General features: G+C 40.9%; 1 protein-coding gene across 5 annotated transcripts in view; it reads left to right on the plus strand.

Moving 5' to 3' along the window:
• LOC147607737 (uncharacterized) overlaps window positions 1–10,453 on the plus strand; it is a 139,682-nt gene extending 129,229 nt beyond the window's left edge. For 3 of the 5 annotated variants that reach the window (XM_086790364.1, XM_086790365.1, XM_086790366.1), the window contains 3 exons: window positions 9,238–9,573; window positions 9,717–9,864; window positions 10,027–10,453. In XM_086790364.1, coding sequence (XP_086646490.1) covers window positions 9,238–9,573; window positions 9,717–9,864; window positions 10,027–10,145 — 603 coding nt within the window. In that variant the 3' untranslated portion in view covers window positions 10,146–10,453. Of the gene's footprint in view, window positions 1–9,237; window positions 9,600–9,716; window positions 9,865–10,026 lie in introns of those variants that run through there. The other 2 variants (XM_086790367.1, XM_086790368.1) reach the window with 2 other exon arrangements.
• The last annotated feature ends 10,092 nt before the right edge of the window (window positions 10,454–20,545 follow it).

The following is a 20,545-nucleotide window of genomic DNA, read 5'->3' on the forward strand; positions in this document are numbered from 1 at the left end:
ATCCAATTACCGCAAAATGGGGTGCTTGGTAGAGGCGGAGTTCCCATCCATTGTATGGACTCATTGTGCCTCCCATTGTCTAGACCTACTCATGGAGGATGTGGGGAAGCGAGAGTGGGTGAAGAGGGTGGTTGCACAAGGCCTATCCATTGTGAATTTCTTCATAAAGAAGATAAAGGTGCTCGCTATGTTTCGCGAGCAAAGCAACTTGGAGCTTAACAAGCCCTCTTCCATGTGGTTTGCCTACATGTGGCTTCTCTTGGAGTGGCTATACGACATGCAACCGAAGCTCCAGATGACCGTGGTCTCCCCGGATTTCGTCGCATGGCTAAGAGAGGAGTTGGTGACTAGTGCGGATGAGGCCCAAGCCGTTCAACGGCTATGCATGAGAGTCCTTTTGGTGCGAGGTGTGTGCCATTGTCATTGCGGTGACTCCCTTGTATAGGGTTTTGCGGATGGCCGACATGGAGGGCTGCTCACCCACTTCATGCGAGAGGCTTTAGCGGAGATTCGTGCGACCACCGTGCTTGATGAGGAGGACCCCGACACTCCTATGGAGGGGATTAGGTAAACCCATGTCCCATGTTTTCAAATCTCGTTTTCACATCTCTTTCTCGTTCCTTAGAGACTTAACCTTAAAGTGAAATTTGTGCATTCTAGGGATCCCACCGAGCCTCCTGTTGGGGTAAAGGCATAATGCCCACCCTTATAGTGTGTACAAGCCCATAAGTTATAGTACATAGTACACTTAGTATATTTAATGTACTAAGTGCACTATGTGTACTAGTGCAATATACATGTGTGATAGGGAAGTCACACACTCACTTTGTGAGTTGACTTATCCCCACAACTCTCTCTCTCTCTCTCTCCCTTGTTCTCTCTGTGTATGTCTCCCACACATGAATTAACCTAACCCTAATTCTTACTTCTCCCACACAACTGGTATCAGAGCAGGCTGTGTTTTAGGGTTTCAAGATTCCTCTAATTTGAGAGTGCATTCCCATATTGCTACAAGAGGCAGTTTTCTTCAAGTCTCCACCACCATGCCAGGAAACGCAGAGGCCACTGTGTTCATTGAGAGCAGCAGGTAGGAGACTGAAGCGTTGATTTTAAGTCGTGTGTAGCAGCCAGGCGAGTGTGGTAGCGGGACACCCAAGAGCACGCACGTTCTCTGAACGTGTAGCGAAAGCCGTGTAGCTCTGGCGGGCGGCGCTCAACATGGGTGACGTGGAGCGAAGGCAGAGCTACGCGTAGCACACCACAGGCGGGCGTCAGCAGTAGGCGGAGACAGCGAATACGTCAACAAGCGCTAGGCGAAGGCGGGCGGCGCTCAAGTTGGGTGGCGGGCGTTGAATTATTAGCGAAGGCAGGCGGATACGCGTAAGACAGTGTAGCGTCAGCCAGGCGGAGCAGGTCTCTCCGACTCGCCGCCCCCTCTCTGCCGCCTTCCTTCTCCCATTCAACTAGTCTTCTAGCAGGCGACTCTCCCCAACACGTGTGCAGCCCCTTCTCTACAGGAGCTTCATCACCGTCTTCTGCAACAGAGCATCAGATGTCTGCAATTAGCAACGAGCACCTGCAATCAAACATCACAATTGCAGCAGCAACTGCATAAGCATCAGCACCAAATTCATCAACCCGCCTGCAAATCAGAGAAAAATCAGAAAATTACAAGGTATTCTGCTTCAATTTTTTTTTGGGATTTGCAATTGAGCAGGTACAGGTGCCGAATTGCTCAATTTCTGAGCAAAATTGGCAAAATTGGGTGACATTGGTCACAATCAGGATTAATTTGCAGGAAATTGGTCACAATCAGGATCAATTTGCAAGAAATTGGATGTCGAAATTTGGGGCTTTTGATGTAATTGTGCAATTAAGCACTCATACATGCTGTATGATGTGAGAAATCGCACATTTGGGCAAAATTGCAGCAAATTGCAGTGCAAATCAAGGGGCTTTTGTGCCGATTTGGTTGATTTGCATGCAGGCAATCGCATTTGATGCTGTGAATAATGTGTTGATGCCTTACAAGCACTCAATGTGCCTGTAAATCAAGGGGGCTTTTATGTACTGGATGTATATGTGGCCAGGGGGAAGCATCGTGAACACTCTGGATGCCTTCATGTGCGTCAATGGACCATGTATGATCAGAAATTGATCTTATATTAAGGGGCTTTTCAAGTTTGTATGCTTGTTGAGCTTGGCAAAGCAGCAGACAAGACATTTATGCCTTGAATCCTCAAAAATCAGCTTGCAGTCAAGGGGCTTTTGTCCAATTTCTGTTCGGGACTGTTGTATGCAGTGTACAGGACTGTAAAAGTCTGATTTTTACTCATTTGGACAGCCAGGAGAGCATTTATTGCTACTGTACCTGCTGGTACAGATTTGGCACTGCTTTGTGCAAGTTTTGGCATGGCTGTACACTGTTTTGAGTGACCAAAAGGTTCAATTTCAGTTGCTGTACTTGCCGGTACAGGTTTGGTACATCATTGGTGAGCACTTGGTACTGCTGTACAGTACTTTGGAAGGGCAACAGAGCACATTTAAGGTGCTGTGCAAAATCTGCAGCAACCAGATTTTGGTGATTTCATCACATAAAGTGGAAGAAAAGTTGCATTTGTGCTTCCGCAGTGGGAGATAAAGCTTGGGAGAACAACTGTGAGCACTTTGTGTGCTTTTGGTGCAATGTTTGCACATTTTGGAGGGAGTCAGGCATTGACAGGTTGCATTTTGCTATGGCAACCACAGGTGAGAGCTCTTCATTGCTTCACATCAAGAAGCTTGAAGGCTCGCATAACTATGATATTTGGCAAACCCAGTGCTACAATGTGTTGCTCCAGAAAAAGCAGCACAAGCCTATCAAAGAAAGGGGTGTAATGCCCGCTTCTCTTACTGCTGAAGAGTGGGAAGATATGGATGAGCTGGCAAGATCTACTATCATGTTGTCTGTGTCAGACTCATTACTTTTCAGCATTCGTGAAGAGAAGACAGCTTGGGAAATGTGGCAGAGATTGCAGGACTTGTATGCCCAGCAAAGTGCCTCAAGCAAAGTGTATTGGTTGAAGAAACTCATAGGTTTTCAGATGAAGGAAGGGGCGTCTATGACAGCCCATCTAAATGAGTTTAATGGTATTGTCAGCCAGGTCATTAATCAAAAGTTGGCAATGGACGATGAGTTCAAAGCCACTTTTCTGTTATGCACTTTGCCAGAGAGTTGGGACACATTCAGGACAGCCACTAGCAATTTGCATGCTATGCTGTCATATGCAGATGTTGAGGGTGCTCTTCTTCAAGAAGAGATGAACAGGAAAAACAACTCTGTTGGAAAGTCCAATGCAATGAATGCACGTGGGAGATCCCAACAAAGGGGAAAAAGCCAAGAACGGGGAAGGAGCAAGTCTCGCTCCAAAAAGGATTTGGAATGCCATTATTGTGGCAAGAAGGGACACATTAAAAAGCAATGCTACAAATGGAAAAATGATCAAAAGGAAAAGGGAAAAGGCAAAGACAAAGAGAAAGATGAAGCCAAAGATGTAAAGACAAAGGGCAAAAGTGGAGTCAAGATTGAAGAAATCAATGTGTCACATGCAGGTGGCAGTGAGGATGAGGTCCTATTTACATCTTCACTTGATGCCCCTTCACTTCTTACAGGTGGTCATGGTATGCACTCATGGATCATTGATTCAGGTGCCTCCTTTCATGTCACAGGTTGCAGAGACTTGTTTTTCAAGTATACTGCTGGCAACGAAGGAGTGGTTTATTTGGGTGATAACCATGCATGCAAGATTCTTGGCAGAGGTGATGTTAGGCTTGTGTTTTCAGATGGCTCACAGCTTATGCTCCATGATGTCAGGCATGTGCCTGAGATCAAGAAGAATCTGCTTTCTACTGGACAGCTTGATGATGCTGATTATGTTACCACATTTGGTAGTGGAAAGTGGAAAATTAGTAAGGGCTCACTGGTTGTTGCCAGAGGCTCTAAGGTGGACACTCTTTATTTCATGCATGCAGGTGCTTGTCACCATGCTAATGTAAATGCAACCGAGCTGCCGGAAATCTCTATGTGGCATAGCCGGTTGGGACACATGAGTGTCAAAGGAATGGAGCAATTGTCTCGTTTGGGTTACTTGCCTTCTCTAAAGTTTTCAAGTTTTCAGTTTTGTGAGCATTGTATATATGGTAGGCAACTACAGTGCCCCCACAAGAAAGCTCTTGGACAGAAAGATGCTCAGTTAGAGCTTGTGCATACAGATGTATGTGAGATGCCTCAGCTTTCTTTGGGAGGGACAAAATACTTTGTGTCTTTTATAGATGATGCCACACGCAAGGTGTGGGTTTATCCTCTTCGTTTGAAGAGTGATACATTCTCAGTGTTTGAGAAGTTTGTTGCTCTTGTTGAGAATCAAACTGGCAAAACACTGAAAGCTTTGCGTTCCGACAATGGTGGAGAGTACATGTCCAAACAGTTTCAGGACTTTTGTGATGCTAAAGGCATCAAGAGGGAGCTCTCTACTCCTTATGATCCTCCACAAAACGGGACAGTAGAGAGGATGAATAGGACCATTCAGGAGAAGGTCCGTTCTATGTTGTCACATGCTGCATTACCTCATGGTTTTTGGGCTGAAGCTGTTATGACAGCCGTTCACCTTATAAACAGGTCACCTAACACAAGGCTTGGTGGGAAAGTGCCAGAAGAAGTATGGACAGGGAAGCCTCCGTCATACAAGCACTTGAGAGTGTTTGGTTGCGTTGCGTACGTGCACATACGCAGGGAAATGCGCACCAAACTTGATCCTAAGTCTCACAAATGCATATTCCTAGGATATGGTGACAGAGATGAAATGGGGTATAGACTTTGGGATCCCATGAATAGAAAGATCATACGCAGCAATGATGTCATTTTTGATGAAACATGCATGTATAAGGAGCCTGCAAGGCAACAGGAGCCTGGCAGAGTCATCTTTGATGATGATGGACATCATGGACAACAACAAAGGGCTGTAAATCAGCCATTACAGCAGGAAAACCAGCCCTTAAATGGTGCTGAAAATGGTCCAAATGGACAGCCAGAGATGAGAGAAGATATCCCTATGGATATACCACAGTTAGAGGAGATACCGGGCATGATATTTCAGCCTTATGGCATGGAACAGGAGCCACCAATGGGTGATATGCAGGCTGGACAGCAACCTGCAAATGATGGTCATTGGGTACGGAGGTCCACAAGACCCTCCAGAGCCCCTGACAGGTTTGTTCCAGGGGTTGACTATTTGATGCTTACTGATTGTGGGGAGCCCTCATGTTATAAGGAGGCTTTACAGAGGGCAGACAAGGCTCTATGGGAGCGTGCCATGAAGTCAGAGATGGATTCTCTGCACAAAAATGGAACTTGGAAGTTGGTGCATTTGCCTGCAGGCAAGAAGGTTTTGCCATGCAAGTGGGTATACAGGCTCAAAGTTGCACCAGATGCAAAGCCAAGATACAAAGCCAGGTTAGTGGCTAAGGGCTTCAAGCAGGAATATGGTGTGGACTTTGAGGAGATCTTCTCTCCAGTGGTCAAAATGACCACACTTAGAGCTGTATTGGCTTTGGTTGCTCATGATGATCTGGACTTGATTCAGATGGATGTGAAGACTGCTTTTCTTCACGGTGATCTCCATGAGGAGATATATATGCAGCAGCCAGAGGGTTATGCAGTGAATGGAAAGGAGAAGCTTGTATGCAAGCTGAAAAAGAGTCTTTATGGGCTCAAACAGGCACCAAGGGAATGGTATCATAAATTTGATACATTCATGAAATCTCAGAAATTCAGGAGAAGTGACATAGATCACTGCTTGTACACCAAGAAAGCTTTGGATGGCAGTCTACTGATTCTCATCTTGTATGTTGATGATATGTTGATTGCCGGGAAATCTCGTAAGGAGATGGTTACCTTGAAGCAGAGGCTGCATCAAACCTTTGATATGAAGGATTTGGGTGATGCAAATCACATTTTGGGTATGTGGATACTTCGGGACAGAAATCAGCATTTGTTGTATTTGTCTCAGAAGGAATACATTGGCAAAGTTTTGCAGAGGTTCAATATGGACGGGGGGAAGAAGACTAATACTCCTTTGCCTCCATATGTGAAACTCAGTGCTATGGACAGCCCACAGTCGGATAGTGACAGGGCTGATATGGCCAAGATTCCGTATGCTGAAACAGCTTGTGGCAGTCTCATGTATGCCATGGTTGCTACTAGGCCGGACATTGCATTTGCAGTGGGAGTGGTTTCTAGATACATGGCCAACCCTGGCAAGAAGCATTGGGAAGCAGTGAAAGGTGTCATGAGATACCTGAAGGGCACACAGGATTTGTGCATTTGCTTTGGCAAACAGGATGCATTAGTGCATGGTTACACGGATTCGGATTATGCCGGTCATCCAGATAACCGGAAGTCTACTACCGGTTATGTGTTTACATTCACAGGAGGTGCTGTGTCATGGATATCCAGGATGCAGAAGTGCACTGCCTTATCTACTACGGAGGCCGAGTATATTGCAGCCAGAGAGGCTTGCAAGGAGGCATTATGGCTATCTCGGTTAGTGGTTGATTTGGGTTATACAGGGGATATTTCATTGTTGCATTGTGACAGTCAGAGTGCCATCCAGTTGGCAAAGAACCCTGTCTTTCATGCAAAGACGAAGCATGTGGATGTGAAGTATCACTTCATCAGAGAGGTGATAGAGAACAAGCAAATTCAGCTTGTTAAGATTCATACGGATGACAACCCGGCTGATCTGTTGACAAAGAGTTTGCCTCCGGAGCGGTTTGCTCATTGCAGACACTTGATGGGCATTGGATGAGGCCAGTTTCAGCCTTGATATGGCCTTGTATATTATCATGTACATGCTGATTTTTTCTTTTCCTTTACTTAAGGGCACTTTGCCTTTAAGTGGGAGGTTGTTGGGGTAAAGGCATAATGCCCACCCTTATAGTGTGTACAAGCCCATAAGTTATAGTACATAGTACACTTAGTATATTTAATGTACTAAGTGCACTATGTGTACTAGTGCAATATACATGTGTGATAGGGGTCACACACTCACTTTGTGAGTTGACTTATCCCCACAACTCTCTCTCTCTCTCTCTCCCTTGTTCTCTGTGTGTATGTCTCCCACACATGAATTAACCTAACCCTAATTCTTACTTCTCTCACACACCTCCACCCACTCCGCGACGTGATTCGATCGTGGTGCTTGTGGAGAGGAGGTGGCGATGGATGCATAGACCTATCCATGCCTTGTTGCATCCCGCTTACAAAGTACCAAGGCTCTTCGCCAATGAGGAGCTACTTTTCGATCGGGATGCCTACTTGGTTGCCAAGGATACTTTCCCTCCACAAGCAAAGAGACTTCCTCCAAGAGCTCATTTGGTATAATGATCAGAGGGGAGCCGCTTTCACGAACCCACTTTGCTCGAGTAGGGAGGCAATGGTCCGGCCACTTTTTTGGTGGGAGTCGTTTGATTATCAAATGGCTCACGTACAAAAAGTGGCTTTGAGAGTCTTGTCACAGGTGACTATTGAATATAAAGTGTATACTCTAGTCTCTAGAGTCGTAACTACTAACTAGTTCATACATTCTAATTTCTAACTCTTATTTTTCATAGGATTGCTCTTCAGGGGCATGTGAGAGGAACTGGAGTTCCTACTCACTCATACACACAAAGATACGAAACCGTCTCAGCACCATGCAGTAAGAGCGGCTTGTATATTGCCGTGCTAACATGCGCATGGTAGAGAAGATGCATGACATGGAGATCTCCAAATAGGTAGAGATCTCCAGAGTTTAAAGTTCAACTCATTAATAATGATTTATAAATGCATGACTAAAGTCTAATGATTTATAAATGTTTGAACTTTGCTTTCAGGTGAATGTCGACGAGTTCAAGTTGACAGTGGACACTCTTAAGACAGTGGACACTCTTAAGAGTGTCCACAAGGAGTGAAATCTAGATGAGGAGGCCATATATGCCGATCTCTATATTTTCACTCCTTGTGGACACTCTTAAGAGTGTCCACAAGGAGTGAAATCTAGATGAGGAGGCTATATATGGCGATCTCTATAGGGAGCTAGAGGAGATTGACCGTCGAGTTTCTTGTACTTGTAGAGGTCGTGTAGCTAGAGGTGGCACACGAGTAGGAGGTCGCGGATGTAGTGTTCGGCGCCCTGCTTCGACCCCGATGGCTACATATGTGAGGCGTGGCTCGGGCTCGACTTCGAGCACTTTAGCACCTGTTGCTGAAGAAGAGGATGCTCCTATTGCAGGCATCAAAGAGCCCGAGCACGATGACGAGGGCAATGTCCTTAGCGAGGGTAGTTTTGGGTTGGCCTCTGATGATGGAAGCACCTCTAGTGAGGGCATTCCATTCCTTCCCCTAGTGATTTCTTTGATGAGGAGGACTAGAGTCTAGACTCTAGTCTCTAGAGTCTAGACTTTAGACATTTTTGTACTTAGTGTTGTGACTAGTCAGTGGTCACAACACACTTTTTTGTATTTCCTATTGTAGGCTGTGGGCCACGACTCTTATTTATGGCATGTTCAGTGTTCATTGTTCATGACTCTTGAGTTTTTGTGCTAGTTTATGTCATATGACAAATTACAACTTCTCTAGACTTTGCATCTCTAAATGTGTACAAGTATCTTTTTTTTCTAAATGTGTACAAATATCTTTTTTTAAAGTGTTTTTTAAAGTGGATCGTACCTCAATCGAACTTATTTTTCAAAGTTTAAAAGTCCCCTACCGGTACTGTTTTTTCGTACCTTCATTTGTGTGTGTATATATATATATATACTTATATATATACTTATACATACATATGTATACATATGTATCTATATACATATATACATTTGTATGTATCTACATATACATATGTATGTACGTATGTATATATATGTGGGGGTGTGTGTACGTGTGTGCGTATAAATATATATCTACACACACACACACACACACACACATATATATATATATATATATATATATAGAGAGAGAGAGAGAGAGAGAGAGATATGTACATATTTTTACACATATTTATGTATATACACATACATATGTATGTATGTCTGTATATGTATATATATGTATGTATGTATATGTTCATACATACATGTGTGTGGAATTAGAGTTTCTGCCCAAAATGTCATCTTCCTTTACAATCTCTAATGTCATGCTGATGATTCTCATCACAGGATCGTGCTAGGGTGAGTGTGAAGAAACAGTGTGTAAGGCTTACAGACGAGGTGTTTTTGAAACGGGCTCCGGAGGTGCTAGAATTACACAGTTACCTAAATCAAAGGTCTAAGGTTGAACCAGTTTCCTCTGTAGATGCTGCATTGTCAGAGGTTTCCGGAAGACAAGGTGAAGGGTTCACCTCCATTTCACGTAGAAGAGAGCGTGAACTGGAGCTGGGTTCCGTGGAACAGATACCAGAACACGAGATTCTTAGTAATCGTCTGTCACAGGATGAAATCCGCCAACTTCCTTGTGGGAAATTTTTAAATTACTCACCTGGGAATCCTTCGCACGTATGCCATTTTGCATCTTTGTAAATGTATGTGCAGTCATACTGTGTGTGTTTAGGTAGTGAGCTTTATAAGAAAGCATGCCTGTTGCAGTTTTTTTTTTAAAATTACCCTATGGAAAACATATTCTTCGCATGTGTTACTAGGTTTTGTACATCAAAAATCTTTCTGCAGAAGTTACGGAGGCAGACCTTGTTGCACTGTTTGTGAGGTACCAGGGGACACAGCAACAGCTTCTGTTTCGGCTGATGAAACGGGGTCGTATGCGAGGCCAAGCTTTTATTACTTTTTCTGGTGAGAGTATAGCCATCGGCTAAGCATTTGTGTTCTATTAAAAGTTTGAAATTGTAGTCAGCTAAGCATTTGTGTTCTATTAAAAGTTTGAAATTTCTAGTTCTTATATACCTGAACTGAAAATGTATTGGAATGATGTCTCTGACAATTCGAACTTTCCAGATAAGGGAACATCATCCAAAGCTCTTCAGTTAATAAATGGCTACAAACTGAAGGGCAAACCAATGGTAATTGAATTTGGTCATGGCGATGCAGGCACTGTTTCCACGTCCTGTGAGTGAGCTGGTGTGATCAGAGGGCTTGAAGTTTCCCTTGGGCCTTTTGTCAAGGCAATGTCAGAATATTAAAATTGGCACATTATAATCAACTGCACTAAGCCAATGTGAGTAGTGAGTGCACTTTTCTTGGTGATTACCATCCACAATACTGAGGTATCAAGAGCTTTCAGCATGTGTCAATGCAGGGAGATTTCAAGATACGGTGATTGTGTCTTTTTTTATTAGTATGCGAATCAAAACTTTGTATGTTAGTACTCAATTCATTTTGAAGAGCTTGTATATATACACCTGTTACGCAAGGGTTACATAAATCTGTTTAGTGTCCGTTTGTAGTCACTCTTTTTCAGCAGGATGATATTCACGGCATGAACCAAAGGGGACCCTTCAGAACAATTGTGTCCTGATTATAATGTCAAATGAGAGGTCGCTCTCTAACTGGATTTTATCACAAGTAAAACACCAGTGGTATAACGTTTGCATATGCAGAGAGTATAATAACTAGCACGGTCTCCCAATACTACAAAATGCAGAACATTATATATATATATATATATATAAGTAAGGAAGAGAACTCGAGGGGAGATTGACCTTTGTGAGATATCTGCTTATGGTGAGTCAAGCCACAATCGTGAGAAAATACTTACATATACATATACATATACATATACATATACATATACATATGTATATGTATATGTATATGTATATGTATATGTATATATATATATATATATATATATATATATATATATATATATATATATTTTCTCACATACGTGTTCCGAACTTGCGAATTTGGGACTTGCTCTAGTGTGCATCTATGAACCACTCATCTCTGAACATTCAAGGCCAAGTCCACCCTGGTACAGGGTGTTTCAACAGACTTGTGAATTTGGGACTTTCTCGAGTGCATCCATGAACCACTCCTCTTTCAACGTTCAAGGCCAAGCCCAAGTCCCCATCTGGATCTGGAAACCACCACTATGTATTCGAGAACCACATGATATGAAAGTTGAGTCAGCATGGGGTTGAAGTTATATATTAAGTGCAGCTGGTGACACTGACTGACCGCTTGTCTCTCAGTGCTTTTAGACTGCCAGGCCGCTTACTTTTCAGACATTATTGGCGCTTTAGACTTGAAGATTTTGCCTTTGTCCACATTTCATTTCATTTGACACAAGTATAATAGGACATCTCGCTTGAAATGACGGGCAAAAGGCAAGGGTCCGGGAGAGTAGGACAAGGAAGAGAACTCAAAGGGAGGTACCTGCTTATGGTGAGTCAAGCCACAATCGTGAGAAAATACTTATAAATATATATATATATATATATATATATATATATATATATATATATATACATACACATACACATACATATACATATACATATATACATATAGGTAGAGTGCGCTCTTTTCTTCTACTCCCTTTGGACTCTTGGCATCAACAAATCTCAAGTTGTGCACACCTTGCCCTCTGGACCATCACGGTCATGGGTCTTGGGAAAATAAATCCCAGTCATCAAATCAGCAAGCTTTCTTTTTAAAGAATGCACCACAAGATATTAGTAGTTGGAATTTTACTCAAATGAAAGGAAATGAGATGATGACACATGAGCAGTGAGAATGTTAAAAAATAGAAGACCAATAAAACCTTGACACATCAAAGCATGGAATCTAAAAAATTACACAGCTAATAAAATTTTGTCAGATCAACAAGATTTTTTTTAAAAAATGTTCCATTCCCTAAGACCGTGATGGTTGGGAAAGGCCTTTCCCTAGGAAAATGGGCCATTGGCTGGTGTAAGCTCCCCATTTTCTTCTGGGGAACGGCGTTTCCCTACACCATCTTTAGTTATAGTTTGACAGTATTGTCTTGTTTCTACTTAATAGAAGTCTGATTTTTAGCATTCATTTTCTTTACAAAAAAAAGTAGGAGTATTCATTTTCTTTAAGATTGTTCCCTCATAATTGTCATGAGTTTTCTCGTGTTTGTCATTAGTTTTTCTTAATCTTCGTGGGGCACACAATGTTTGCGCCCTTACCTTGTATGTAGAGCTTTGGGTCTTATGATGCGTTTTGCATGTCGAGCAATTAGGCATTTTGAGACACCAAGTGGGGAATTTTTTTGTAGTGACATTTCTCCATGCATACATGCATGCCATGATCTCTAGTGCACTTAGTGTGACTCATCCATGTCGGGCTTAGCACTATCCAATGTAAGGATTGTATGACACTAAGCCTCCTTTGTCCTTCCTTTCATGAAATAGTCTCATTGTTTCTATATCTCATTGTAAGGATTGTATGACACTAAGCCTCTATGACTTGGCTAAGAGCGACATTATTCTCTCTAAATAGACAGTGAAAGCAACTTGTAATATCAATGAATGTTACCATAGGATGGTGTGCTCCTTGGTCTTACCTCAAGCATAAAACATACTTTGTGCATGTGTAGCATGTGTGTGTGTATGCACTAGAATCTTGGTAATGAATAGGCCATTTTCTAATCTCATAGTATGTTGGGAAGCAAAAAATGGTGTGGTCCTTCGGCTCAATGTCTTGCATGCCATATACTTTGCATATTCATAGCTCTCAATTCTCGTGTGGATTGAAAACCTCTCCCTATCTCTACATAGAATTTTTGTGATGACACCAGTAGGTAGGTAGCTCTATTTAGTTCCCAACTGCACATGACACATTCATCCATAGGTAACCAACCGTTCATTTGAAGCGACTTGTTTGCTGTTATTGTGACAAACTAGTCTTGGTATAAGCACATTCTAATCTCAATTGTCTGTGGTGATGACCGTATCCTATGAAAATGTCACCTTTGATGGCTCTTTATTGTTCCTGACTTGGTAGTGCATGATGTATTGAAATGGTGGCAAAGCATTTAGAGAAACCACCTAGTTGTTGTGTCCCATGTAAGTGCATTATCTTTTAGCCCGGTGCATTGCTTGTGAGGCATGTTCTTGAGTTGGAAGGAGGCATGCTCTTTAGCTAGGAGGCGTCGAGCGTTATGTATGGATGAAGACAAATCTATCCATGGCAATCATTTTTTACCCTTTCTTGTAGTTCCAAATTGGCGTACTCTTTGTATATATGTAGCCAGGTGAAATGAGGCATCTATGTGGAGTGGATGTGTAACAAATTTTGCTAAAATAATGTGAGATGGAGGGCTTAAAGTAAATGAGTTGTGAGAGCATGATCACTTGTCTCTCAATTGAGCTTGAATTGAGCTCAAAATGGTGCACCATACATGGCCACAGGCCTAGTCATTGAGCTCAAGAGAAGATAATTTTTGGACCTATTAGAAATGTGCTTGGAAGCATTTTTCTCCAACCATGTTGGTATTGGATTCTTGTTGCTCTGCTATTGGTTTCATATCTTTTGATAAATTTTATATGCTTTTATTCTTAGTTTTTGTAGGTGACCGTAATAACAATTTGAGGGTCCACATAGAGTATCTCTACTCAAAAAACTTTTAGAAAGCTTGTTATTATGGAGAAGAGGAGGTGCTTTTGTCTGTTGTTGAGCTCTTGGGCTTTGGCACATCTCCCAAGGTAGCCTTAGTTGGCGAGAAAAGTTCCAAAGTAGTCAGTATAGTTGGAAGCACATCGTGAGGTGGAGAAGGCAGCCCTATGGTGTGAACTATATAAATAGTTGTAAGATGACATTCATTGTATAAATAGCCACCATATTACAAGCAAGTAGCGTGATAGGTAGCCTGGCATTTTGATTGTGTTTACGTTTGAGCAAGTTGATCAAAAATTTGAAGACATTTCGATTGTGTTTAGGTTACATTTGGGCAAGTTGATCAATAATTTGAAGACCTTTGACAAGTACTTAAGACTAGGTGTAGGATGCAGTGCATGCAATGGCAAAAGTAGATCTTGAGCCTAAGTTGGATTAGTTCACTTGGGCATCTTATGTATTAGCTCTTGAGTTGCGGCCACAAGATTGTCCATGAGAGCTTCATGGAGTTTGGCATTGACCTCGCATTGATTTGCAAGATTGATTTGTATTTTGTTTATAAAAAATTGCAATCAAAGTGATAAGTTTCATAAGTATCCATATATCTAATAAATTTCCTTTTTGAATAAAGAAACCAAAAACGGGAGGGAGATCCATCTTCGACCCTTAGTGTGGAGTAGAACACAATCACACCTTAATGATATTACATGTTAACCATGGAAAACTTTGGGACAAGGAGAGAGGACAAAAGAGAAATCCTGGAACATGGAGCAATCGGTTGGCTAATTACAATGAGTCCCCTAAAAAAAATTTAAACACTTCATTGCTAGCTCACGCTTTATTGTTGGGTTGCTTCGCCTCACTTTTACATATCACAACAACACGCAGGTTTAGGACTAGTAGTGATGTATCCATGCTCCTTTTGTATTGTGTGTAGTTTCTCTTTATTGAGTGAAATTTTAGAATCTTTTGTAGTATTGTTAACCATGTTGTAGGTGAACACACTTTTACTTGCCTGACCTATTGTAAGGTGCTTTGCTATCGTACTCGTTCGAACTAGCACGTATCTTTTGTTGGAAGATGTTGGAACAATTAAAATCCTTAACTTGAGCTTAATGTCAGATAGAAAAAGTGTAGACTTTGTGTAGTTACTTTCTTAAGACTAGTCTTAGTAGCCGCACCATTTTTAAGTTTTGTTTTCCTAGTGTGAAAATTAGTTGCTTGTTTTTAAGTCATTTTTAGACTAAGCAATACACAATCATTTTCTTGCAATAGAATACTTGTGAGCTCTTCTCTTGTTCTTGATTCTTTCTTGCATGTATGCTATTGGAATCATGCATGCTAGATGGTTTGCTTGCTTGAATAGGATTTCTTGTAGGTTTTCTCCCTCTCTTTAGCTTTTTCTTCCTCGTTTTGCGAGAGAGAACGATCGCGAAGGACATCCCCTTTTTGTCTCAATCTAGGCATAGAGGTCTCTACCTTTAATTCCTTAGCAAAGGAGCAGTGTGATAATGGGGTGAGGATGCGATGGAAGAGCTAATGCACCCACATCAGGGAGTTGCATTGTGGCTTGAAGGCAAGATTCAACAACACATGATTCGACAAGGCTAATGTAAGCTATTGAATTGAACATATTTGGCATTGCAAATGGGGGACTATTATAGGGCATAGCTTCGCTTATCTGTCCATTCCAAACTATTGGAATTACCCAATATTGTCCAGTGTTTAGGAGGGCACACTTCGAAAAGCATATGATTTTGCAGTCTTGAATATGTTTAATTTATTGTTTTTTATTTTGTTTTGAAGCTTATTTACATTAGGGCATTCTAGTTTCATATCTTGGATATGTTTAATTTACCGTTTTTGATTTTGTTTTGAAGAAGTATTTACATTAGGACATTTTGGTTTTATATCTTGGAATGGATGTGTGTGGTTTCTTAGTACTTTACATGATTTTAGGACCCACAAGGTTTAGATTTCTTTGATTTGAATCAAGAAATATCTTAGCAATTATGAATAGGAGTAAAATCCACTTTGAAAACATAAGCATTGAGCTTCATTAGGGGACAGTTTATTTTTGTTTATGCATTTTGTATTTTTTCATACATTGTTAGAATTGGTAGCTTAGAGAAATGAAAAATCAATAAAAAGCGATAAATTTTTTTTCTTAAATATCTACATAATCATTATTAACTAGGATTAAGAACCTTAATCATCTCTCATCAAGCTTTAAAACTCCAAAAACCAAGATAAACCATTCTTAGGTTGGGAGACATAAGTCGATGAGTCGACAGTCTCACAGAAAAAGACGTGAGTCAACATGTGTCTAGAGATGTGAACTGTGAGTCCTTACACATGAGTTGGGATTTTGGAGGGGTGAGTCAAATGACATGAGTCTAGAGGTAGGTATACATAATATCCTATACGAGTTTTCCATGCAAACCAGCTATAATTTTAAAGGAAGATTCTTGTCCTTTATAATTATTGGGACATTAAGTATAATTATTTCTAATAATTATATACCAACCTTGTTTTAGGTCTATTTTATAAAATTCTATTCCCAAGTAAGCTTATTTCATAAAAATAAAATCCACAAGCTTAGTTTATATAAAAAAGGTGCGAATCTATAAACGTGAACCTACATCAGTGAGCTAAGAGGACACAAGTATATATGTGTGAACCTAAAGATATGACCCTACATGTGTGTGTACACCAATAATTGTGACGTGAGTTTAGCTCACCAGTCCTATGTGAACCTATTTCATACAAAAAAGACGTGAGCCTATATGTGAGTCTAGAGGAGACGTGAGTAGACGTGAGCTTTGCATACGTGAGCCTTGAGATGTGAGTCTACAAGCATGAACTAGAGATACGAGCCTAGAAAAAAAGAAAAGATTTAAAACACCAAAAAATCTAATTTAAAAAAATTGCTTATAGGCCCATACTAAGCGTGACGTGAGTCTACATCACGAGACTTACGTGAGCCTATAGACATTAGACTAGAGGCGTGAATCTATAGACATGAGACTAGAGGCGTGAATCTATAAATATGAGAATGCACACATGAGCCTATATACATGAGCTTGGAGATTTGAGGCTAGAGGCGTGAACCTAGAGACATGAGCCTAACAAAAAAAAGGTTTAAAAAACCAAAAAACTCATTTAAATCAGAAACTCAAATTTTAGGACATTCTAGCATAATATAATTGATTGTAGTGCATTAAATCAAACTTTCTCAAACTCACCAAGCCTTCGATCCAGTTAATGATGTGACCAACACACAATAGAGTGCAAATGACCAGCACCACACAACATAGTGCTTTTTTGTTTAGAAGCTAAGGCTACTTTGAATCCTCCTCAAGTGAGGAGATTTGGGACGAGATGAGCCAAAACATAGATGTGAGCACAAAAACAGGAGCCACACACAAGCATCCAAGAGCTAGATTCACCAATTGGCTTAGTAACACATGAGGGCATTCACATAGCATTCCCTCAATTGCAAAAATGACGAGCTTGCAAACTCAATAGCCAGGCTAATGTAGAACAAGTGCCATTGAAAACTAGACACCAAACTCCGTCGAACAAGATATCCCAAACCATGAAACAAAAGGTTTATGCAGCCACTCCTTTACATTCCATTGCCATGTGAATATGGAGAAGACAATACTTAGGACAATGTTTGAAATGGGAAGGGGGATTACGACAAACATAACACTTAGAGGCTCAGTGTTGGGCAAAACTAGGCCACTCCACAATTCAAGGATGATGACCAAATGTAATAGAACTAGAGATCCCATTCACTACCTAGGGAAGTTTGGTCAAATTTGTGAGGCCATGGAAAGGATTGATGATTCCTGAGTTAAGATGTGTATGAGATGAGGTAAGAAGTGTATGTGATGGGATAAGATGTATATGAGATGAGTTAGGATGTGATAAGATGAATTAGGATGTGATAAGATGTATATGAGATGAGTTAGGAGGTGATAAGATGAGTTAGGAGGTGATAAGATGAGTTAGGATGTGATAAGATGAGTTAGGATGTGATAAGGGGTGTATGAGATGTGATAAGATGTGTATGGGATGAGATAAGAAGTGTATGTGATGAGATAAGATGAATATGGGTTGTAATAGAGTGAGAATGGATGTGATGAAAAAGAATAGATGAGAAGGCGTATGGGGTTATGTGAATGGAAATGAGAAAATGGATGTATGTATGTATGGATGTATGCATGTAGATGTGAATGTATGCATGTGGATGTGTATGTATGGATGTATGTATGTGGATGTGGATGTATAAATAAGGATGTGAAAATGGATGTATGCATGGATGTGTATGAAGAATAATGAAGGTGAATGTGTATGGAAAATAATGTGTCGTTGATATGAATGAATGGATGAGAATGAGTACATATGAAGGGAATGTGGAATAAGTAATGTGGATTGAGGAGGGATAATGTGGAAAGACGGAATTCGATATAGAAACTGTATTTTGTAACTGTTTGTAAATGCTGTTTGTAAATGACTGTTTTATGTCAAGAATGCTGGGAAAGCATTTTGACCATCTTGTGATTAAGGTCGTGGAGAGCTAACTGATAAAGTTGCAACTGCTGACGGAGAGTCAATGGAGGACGTCTCGCGTAGCAAGGTCGGCCGTCTTGACCAATCTCGGTGCGATTAAAATGGTGAGCTTCCGGTACGGTGGATGAGGGGCCAAGGAAGCGGCCTATGAATGAAGCGCTAGGTCACCTGCGAATGATCCTAGAGGGTGCTGACCATACGGTGCTCAGGCTCTGGGTCGCCCAGGATACCCACGCGTGCATCGAGGAAGATATTGGAACAAGGAGTAAGAGTTGTTTTCTGAAACCGGGCATGGATCTGGTTGATTGACCTTGCTGGTCTTCAATGGATGAGTCCATGGCTCTTTATATGGATCTGTTGGTTGATCTTGCTGATCTTCAACGAGTCCATCTTGATAAGTGATTATATTGCCGAGTATTATGGGCTAGGAACTATTGAAACGGCCCCTAAGTGGACAGGTGGTGAGCGTTCTAGTTGCCAATGATGCCATAGATACTCTGATGAAGGAATGATAGGAAATTAAGAATCAACCGGATAACTTGGAAGATGGTGATCAGTGATACTATGGTTTTATTAAAGGATTGTTTTAAAACTGGTTGAATCTGTGAAAAGGTAATTTCATATTGGGTGTGTAAGTGGTGTGACTAGTTTTATTTTTGCATGAACTTCTGGCTAGGGAGCCTTGGAACTCTTTTCCTTGGTACCCGGGACAAAATCTAACCAAATTCTTAATTGGATCCCATCACTACAGTGGTTGGGCGGTTGGCTAACCCATGGGACTGGATGGGGTTAGGCTGGACTGATGGATGCGTAAATCGAGACTCAACTTTTGTTATTACGATAGATAAAGTAAATCCCGGACAGTAATTGTTCTATGGATAGAAATCAATGGCTGTGCCTCTTGAATGGGAAAAAAAGCGTTGATCCCAATGATCCAAGTGCAAGTTTCTTCCTTGATCTGATCAAGTATCTTGAAGATGCAATTGGATCAGCTTGATAAAAAATGATCGAGACTACGTTAGAGTAAAAAGTTTTTTTTTCTTGGTGGAATCGCCCGTGTTTTTCGGGTAAAGGAAGTTTTTCCGGGTTCGGTTTTGAAATAACCGTCAGATTAGTCACTTGTCCGGATATCCGTGCGCGAGGCCCCGAATGTGGGACCCCTGTCCCGTGCGAGAAGTGCTACTTCCGCTGCTAGTACCCTGAATCTGTTGCTCGGTGGGAACAGGGGAATCTCACAGTTGGTATCAGAGCATTTAATAAAGATCAAATGAGAAGACAAATATGTCAGAACTTTATCAAGAAACACAAAAAGGTTGTAATTGTGTGATATAATTCATACAATTTGATATTCAAACTGAAATTCGTAATTTGGTAATTGGGTCTTCAGATGGAAATACCGCAATTATATAGAATCCTTGACTTGCTTGAGGCCTAGACATGATGGTATTTACCTTATAATTCCAAGGGCCGTGACTACCCGTATATACCGAGAGTATAACTGCAGCTCTTTACTGACAGTATATACGAGTAAATCTAAGACTTAAAATTATAAGTGTTAATGCTATCCAGATGATGATTTCGAATGTGGTTGATATGATTTTTAATTCTGTTTGAGAATTGATGAATTGATTTGGATTCTGATTGAAAAATTTGATTGAAAAATGACGATTTCTGAAATTTAGTTGCAATATAATAATCTGAACGAAACCACAATGAGGATGAATGGGACGAGTCCCTGTGATGATATTCATAATTGGAATGATGATAATGAATTCAGTAAATCACTATGAGATTAGTGGGTTGTACTGTCAAATTGTTACTGTTAACACTTGATCGGTAGATCAAGTTAAGGGATGACAAATTGAGAACTTGCTTGACTGAAATTCCTGTGGAGGAATGTTCAGAAGAAAATTTTTCAATCTAATGGACCATTATCATGTTAAAGATATGAATGATAAGATCTGAATGAATTGTTATTTAATTATGAGTTCTATATAAGGGATATTTATCCCAGTATTCTGTTGGGTTGACCAGAATATAAGGAACCCCAGAATAAAATTGGATCTTAAGAAAAAGAGTTGTCCTCTACCTTGCGAGATGAGGACATCTCGCACTTTTTTAAGTGGGGTAGAATATAAGATTCCTCCCCAGCCTTCGAGGTATACAGGAGTAAGAATCTCCCTTTTTTATCTTATAATTATTCCCTCTCTAAAATAAAAGAAAGATTCTGTTTAAAAAAGGAAGACCCTTTCCCTAGACTTCTCAGGAGTTCCACCTGTTTTAAGGATTCAGAACAATGAATTCAGAAGTAAAAATCGGTGTTTTGGATACTAAGGTTTTGGTCTTCATT

This window comes from Cibotium barometz, chromosome 55 (assembly GCF_041138505.1).
Source record: "Cibotium barometz isolate CiBa-2024 chromosome 55, ASM4113850v1, whole genome shotgun sequence".
In the NCBI taxonomy this organism is placed as follows: Eukaryota; Viridiplantae; Streptophyta; class Polypodiopsida; order Cyatheales; family Cibotiaceae; genus Cibotium; species Cibotium barometz.